The 7,398-nt window shown below is 40.8% G+C and overlaps 1 protein-coding gene across 1 annotated transcript; it reads left to right on the top strand.

Moving 5' to 3' along the window:
• Window positions 1–5: 5 nt before the first annotated feature.
• Window positions 6–4,570, top strand: PLA2G12A (phospholipase A2 group XIIA). The gene is made up of 4 exons (XM_035888893.1): window positions 6–129; window positions 528–685; window positions 1,811–1,976; window positions 3,020–4,570. Exons 1-4 carry the CDS (start codon window positions 6–8, stop codon window positions 3,136–3,138), a joined length of 567 nt encoding a protein of 188 aa, XP_035744786.1. The 3' UTR covers window positions 3,139–4,570.
• Window positions 4,571–7,398: the final 2,828 nt, after the last annotated feature.

Here is a 7,398-nt window from a genome sequence, read left to right as displayed (position 1 = left end):
CGGCGATGCTCCAGGCGAGGGGTTTCTTGCCCGGCTTTTCAGCGGCGCTGCGGGAGCGCCCCGAATCGGGAGGTTCACGTGGATCCTCTCGGTCTCTCTCGGCTGGCTCGGCTTGCCCCGGCGCACCGGGTGGGACTGTTGGCTGGGTCGGGAGATGGGTTTGGTGGTGGCACCCCGACTGGCTCCACAGGAGAGGCCAGGGCACCCTGGCGTTTCCCCTCTGTGCTACGATATGCACATTTCAAATACGTTTTTTCTTCGCCATTACTTTTAATTGTGGCTTCAGTTTGTTTCCGATACCGAAACAAGGTGAAGGGTCATTTCTCAAATTAACTCCACAACCTGCCTTAACTTGGGCTGTAGAATTCCCTGTCTTGCTGGGAAGCTAACATTAACACTTGCTCAGGTGTCTTGTCCCCCTTTTAAAAAAAAAAAAATGCTTAGTACCCCCAAGTTGTAATTCGGTAGTAATTGTTGATACTCAGATGCCTGAATACATGTTTAAGTTAAAAACATACTGTCTCAAGACCAAGAAATGCCTGTGGTGAGTTTTGACCGTACTGAAATCTGCGCAAAAAATCTGAGGCATGATAAATTACCTTTTTCAGGATCAAAGCCCCTTCCTCGCTACGGATATAAGCCTTCACCACCAAATGGTTGTGGATCGCCTTTATTTGGAGTTCAGGCAAGTACTTCCATTTGGGGGCTTCTTTGTTTGTCCTTCATACATCAACTCTCCTCGATATGGGCAGGTTTTTCCCTCCCCCATTCTAAGGATGAGACAGCATCCATGTACAGCATCCCTGCTTTTATCAGCTCCAGCACATGCTTTGGTAAAAACATAGGGAAAATAGTAGTATTATAAGCGAACATAGCATAAACATTTTCATAATTGAAATAAAGTATTATAGGGGTAAAATAGAATGATGATGACCAATTTCTAATTTTTTTAATCATGTTTTGTTCTCACGATCTTGCAAGCGTTGAATAACCCTGACTGTAGCCCTGTGAGAGTGGAGGGTTTGGCTCTGACTCTTGCTGTTCTTACCGACGCTAACCCATTTTCCTTAATGCTAGAAAGAAAATATGGGCTAGCTTATGTACTGGCTCTGGCTGGGATGGAGTTAACTTTCTTCACAGCGGGCTGCATGGTGCTGTTTGGGATTTTTGGCTAAAACTGTTGATGGTTTTGACTGGTGCTGAAAGCTGTTGCAGAGCTTGGGGACTTTCCCTTTTTTTTCCCCACTCTAGCCATCAGCCACCCCAGAGCGTAGGCTGGGCCTGGGCAAGAGGCTAGGAGAGGACACAGCTGGGGCAGCTGACCTGAGTTGGCCAGAGGGATATTCCGCCTTGCACAGTCATGCTCCGCAATAAAAACTGGAGTAGTGGAAAAAGGGAGGGGGGTGGTGGTGTGTTTGGCTTCCAAAGTGGCTGTTGCTCAGAGTAGCTGGGCATCTGCCTGTGGGACGTGGTGAATGATTGCTTTTACACTGCTTATTTTGGGGCATTTTTTCCCTCTTTCATTCACCTATTAAACTGTCCTTATCTTGACCCACGAGTTTTCTTGCTGTTGCTCTTCTGTTCTGTGGAGGGGGTTGGGGGTTGAGCAAGAAACTCCATTGGGTGCTTGGCTTGCTGGCCTGGGTCAAACCACCACAGCTTACTAGAGGCAAACAGCAAAATACAGAGATAAGTGAATGGCAGCTGGATTGATTGTCTTCGGTTTTGGTTTCTAACTGTTATAGCCTATTCATAGGCTGTATCTTTCTTAACTGGAAAACAATGGATTGGGCGGGAATTTTCTTCACAGTTTGACATTGGTATCCCTTCGATGACAAAGTGCTGCAATCACCACGACAGATGCTATGATACTTGTGGCAATAAAAAAAATGATTGTGATGAGCAGTTTCAGTCCTGCCTCTCCAAAATTTGCAGAGATGTGCAGAAAACACTTGGAATCTCAGAGAGTGTCCAGGGTAAGTGTGAAAAAGCCTTTCTTTTCTTTCACGTTTAACTGAGCTTACTTGGCAAAGAATCTTTGTGCAGCACAGTGATGCCCCATTTTCATAAGCTGATGCTATTGCTGAAAGATGCCTTGTTCTGTCCTTCTGTTGTGCAGCCCAGACACTTGTACAGCAGAGCAATGACACAGCATAGGAAAATGATCAGGATTAAAACTAACCTTGGGGAGGAAAATTAATGCTTCCCATTTAGGAGTATGAATACAGGAATACAACTTGATCAAAATGCATGTATAATTCTTGCATTTACTGTAGTATAGCTGAATATTCACTGTTCTGCTAAGTGAGTTCTAAATGTCTACTATGTGTGATTGCTATTAAACTGTAGGAAACTACTGAATTGCTTCCTTCTTTTTTTAAAGATATTAGAATAACACATTTTTATAGTGGAAGTAGTTAATGCTATCCCTTAGTGAATAAATTGTAGGTTCTTCCGTAACAGGACGTATGATACTCCTCCTGGTTGTTGGCCTGCGTCTGATCAATACATGACATAGCCATACTTTTTAACTTGGACAACGTCACTTACAGTACGTAGTGCCACTGAGAGCAGTTTTTAGGACAAGCCTATGTTTGAACTTCTCAAATTCATTTAGCTGCAAAGAAGTCATCATGTTAGTGTTTAGTGTTAGAACTGGTGAATATTTGCTCAGTTCTGTTGAGGTGCTATTAAAGATAGCACCCTCTGCGTAAATTGGGATGCAAAAAGTGAGGGGGTAAAACAGCTCTTTCATCTTCCCAAGACTAAGTGATGCTTCTAACACTGATAAGATTGCACATGCAGTGAATTTTCTTGTTCCTTTTGGTTGGCATATGAAAAGTCTTTACTCACAACTTAAATGATTCTGTATTGGTTCAGTCTTTCATTTGACAATCTATTTGCTATGCCCAGAGAAGACTGATTCTTTCTTAAAATCATTCTCAGTTTGCCAGAGTAATTTCTGTTAGTTTCATATTCCATTCAAAGAGTACTTTTTAACTTAACTCCTCTTTTGCAGCTTGTGAATCAACTGTTCAGCTGTTGTTTGATGCGGTTATACATTTAGGATGTAAACCATACCTGGATAGCCAGAGAGCTGCATGTATGTGTCGTTATGAGGATAAGACAGATCTCTGAAAGAAGATCCTGGGATCTCATGGTGTGGAATAAAGTCCAAGATTCAGCTGGAATGAAGCAAGTGTTTGGGTACAAAGCTTTATGCTTTTCAGACAGTAATATATTAAACACTGACACGAATATACTGGTTTGAAAGGCACTATGATATTCTTCCTATTGTAGAAAGGAAACACGCCTTCCTTCTCTTCCCCTTTACGCCAGAAGCTTGGAAACTGAAATTCGTTTCCTTTGGTGTACATCTGCTCAGGGTATGCTATCATAAAACACTAGTGCCATTTTAAAATTTTTAAGAAAACTCCAAATCAGAAGTGCAGAAGAGTTGTATTGAATTCTCAGATGATTTTTAATACGTCATATTTTAGGTTTACTAGCAGTTGATGCGTCTGATAGATCCAACAGGAAAGACTGTTTTCTGTGCATTAACGTGGCATCTTAAATAGCCTGTACTTTCATGCTTCTGGTACAGTTGCCTTCAGGTCTCCCTGATGCATGCTGTCCCATGGGTTTGTTTTTAAAAAAACAAAAACAAACAAACAAGAAAGCCCAAACCCTTAGCAAGGGTATACATCTGCACTACATCGTTCTACCTGATTCTATATCAACCTTACTTCTGCAGCACTTTTCAGATCAAATATGTTGATCCTTTTAAGGCTTGACCATTAAAATGAACACTTTGCAACCTAAGGATATCTGTTTGATTTGACAAAATGGTGGAATGTAGTTGCTATGTTATTTTAAAAATGAATCAAATGTTTATTTTTCAAATAAAACATTTTGTGTTGTGTATTATATGCATAAAAAGGATGTATTATTCAAAGAAGTTGATTTGTATTTGTCTTGTGGCACAACTTGGTTACTGCATTCATCTTCGCTTTCATTTAGTCCATTCTAATGAAAAGTAAAAGAAAGTTCCCCAGATAGGGTCAGTATGCCCAACAAACCTTTTTATTTAAAATGCCCTCCACGAGGCTGACAGATATTTGAGCCTGTATTTCTGTCATCTGTTCCCATGACCTCTGTGAGGCTGAGAAACATCCAAGCCTGTACTTCTGTCATCTGTTCCATCTCCGACTTCTCTAGCTGTGTCCTGGTTTTGGCTGGGATAGAGTTAATTTTCTTCCCCGTAGCTGGCATAGTGCTGTGTTCTGGATTTAGTACGAGAATAATGTTGATAACACACTGATGTTTTAGTTGTTGCTAAGCAGTGCTTAGATTTAAGGACTTGCAGCTTCCCATACTCTGCCAGGTGCACAAGAAGGTGGGAGGGGGCACAGGCAGGACAGCTGGCCCAAACTGGCCGAAGAGGTATTCCATACCATATGACATCATGCTGAACAAAAAACATGGGGGAACTGGTGGGGGGCAAGGGAGGTGCAGCCACTGCTCAGGAACTGGCTGGGCATCGGTCAGCAGATGGTGAACAGCTGCATTGTGCATAGTTTGTTTTGTATATTCTTTTATCATTATTATTATTTCCCCTTCCTTTTCCGTTCTATTAAATTGTCTTTATCTCAACCCACGAGTTTTCCCTTTTTTCCAATTCTCTCCCCCATCTCACCAGGGCAGGGAGTGAGCAGACAGCTGTGTGGTGTTCAGCTACCTGCTGGGTGACAAGCTGAAATCACCTGCTATCTGAATTATTTGGGGTTTATTCTCTGTAGTCATCTTTCATTGCTTATCTCCAGTTGTCAGACCTTAGTTAACTTGTACATTTTGATTTGCTCTCCTGGTGCCCTGATTCTGCCTTAGAAAACCACAGGAGGAGAAGACTGAAAATTAAAACGCTGCATCTGTGAACAGGGAGTGGAAGCCATGCTAAAAGCTTAAAACGTACTAGGCTCATGAACTATAATGTGATTTCTCCTCTGGAAGTATTTATATGTTTTTTTCTTTACCAGTTGTTTGTGGTATTTTGTTTTTCACTATACCTTACTATACATGATACCGAATGTAAGTGCCTCATAGAATAAAGTTCTTGCTAAAGTTCTTTGGCCATGCTTTATAGTTTCTTTTCCTATTAGTGGATATGAAGTAGCACTGCAAGACAGGTATTGCTGTAGAGTTTTACAAAACCATGTCTGAAGAACTTGTTGTTACACTAAATTTGGTGAAATTAAATTTTCTGTCATAGAATTGACATGAGTGAATTACCTGAGATTCCATGGTTGGAACCCTAGAAATTTTTTAGCACCAAAGCAGGGAATGGTAATGGCATTGCTTGTTTAAAGTAAGTACTACAATGAGTCCAAAACACTGTAATTCAACTAAATGGCCATTCAGTTGCATAGAAACAAGCTTAAACTAGATACTTAAATGAACACAGAAAATTTTCACTGTTGGGAAGAGCTGGGTTTTGTTCCCTTCTGTATTGACCTGAAATTATACCATGAAAGCCTTCCAGAGTCTCCTTCAAACCCTTTGTAACACTGCAAAGAGCTTTAACACTGCTAGACAGCACAACTGGTGCATTGGTAGTTCTGCTTGCAAACCAGAGGAAGCATCTGACTTCTTCTAGGGAGTCTACTTTGCGTAAGCTTTTCTTATAGCAGAAATGCTTGATTAGTTACCTGCAAACTATATAAAATACTTTTTACAAGCCACAGCCCCAAAATGAAGACCAGCTATCACCTCCAGGATTAATCATACCATTTAACAACTTAGATATTTTTATATATATGTAAAAAATACATTACCATATATAGCAGCTCTTGGCATTTGACTCTTTACTGCATGCTTTTGTCAGTTGTACTCTTTAAATATTGCAGTGAAATTTTTATTTTTTTTTTTTTTTACAGGTTAAAGTCTTAATATTCCCTCAGGCTATTTTGCTTTTATGGATGATCTGAATAACAGCAAAGCGTCCGCAATCAAACTCCCTTCCTCAAACTGTAGTTCTGCTACATCCATAATGCTTTCTCCAAAAATACCCTCTTACAGTGGAGCTACTGCAACAATCTGAAACTGTTTCAAATGTGTACACGCATGTCTCACAAAAACTTTCATATATTAAAATAAGCTGGAAATGCACACCAGTTAAATGCTACCTTAGGCTTCATGCATGTGATCAAGTTACTTAGCCTCCAGCAAAACAAAGTGGAAAAGATGCTTGAATGTCTTACTAGGATCTAAGCTAACTGGTGGGCTGAGGAACATAACTGATACAAGTTCAAGCTGCGCAGAACAGAAAGCTGTTACCAGAGTCCTAGGTTTACATTCTACAGCTGCTACTTCACACAGGATTCTTGCAGCCAGTGGGTTTAGGGGCAGCTCTAGGGTGAGCTGACAGATCTGGGGGAAAAAAAAAAAAAAAAAAATATCAGTGTGCTTGGTAAGAGTCTAAATGCGTTTTAGTGGAAGATGCTGTACTCTTATAGCAGTACGTTCTAGCTGAAGTATACACAAAGACAATTTAAACAGCAGTTTTATCTTGCTCTAGCCACCTACTGGCAGTCTGAAAATAACAAGCCCAAACAAGGAGAAAACAAGCAAAGGCAATTGGAAATACCCATAGCTCCTTTAACCAAAAGGGAAACATCTTGCTTAAAAGATTTAGTCATGCAAGAAGCCTGTGTAAAAACAGGCGAAACAGACTGGGTAAAAATACCTAAAATCCAACTCTAAATCTACTTCCTTTTATGCTTGTAGCAGCTATCTCGAAGAGCGTATTCACACTTGGGTTTACCCCAGAGCCTACCTGGAAATAGTCTGGATAGGAAATTCAGAACCATCCATGGTACAAATCTGCAAAGCTCTTATACAGAAGTATGTAATTAGCTTCAATTTAGAAACTGTTGTTTCTCAGGCAATGGATCAGTGAATGGTGAGTGCCATATAATGAAAAGGTTGGTAATATCAGCATTTGTTAAGCTACCTTGCCACTCTCTTCAATACCTCGGTGCTCTCCTCACAGTCCTAAGATAATCAAAGAGAACTGATGCAAGAGTAGAGAGCAAAGCTGCAAAATTATCTACCTCCAAACCTCTCAAGGGTTTAGATGTGCATGCCCGAATGAAAATGCATTTTGAGTAACAGCAGTCTTACAGCAAAGGAAATACTATGTGCGTTAAGGGGACTTCCAATACAGTAGCTTCTTACCGTGTTTCAGGATGATACCTTTGTATATGACAGTACAGTTAATGAAACATGGTCGCTAAAGCACCCATCACAGGGATACAGATAATGCGTGACAAACTTAAAAAGTAATAGGAGAGGCCTTAACCCACCACCCTTCAACTTTCCCGGACGAGTTTCGGTCTAGGG

The sequence above is a fragment of the Egretta garzetta genome, unplaced genomic scaffold (assembly GCF_000687185.1).
Source record: "Egretta garzetta isolate BGI_Z169 unplaced genomic scaffold, ASM68718v1 scaffold41, whole genome shotgun sequence".
Lineage (NCBI taxonomy): Eukaryota > Metazoa > Chordata > Aves > Pelecaniformes > Ardeidae > Egretta > Egretta garzetta.
This window is presented reverse-complemented; position numbering and strand designations above follow the sequence as displayed.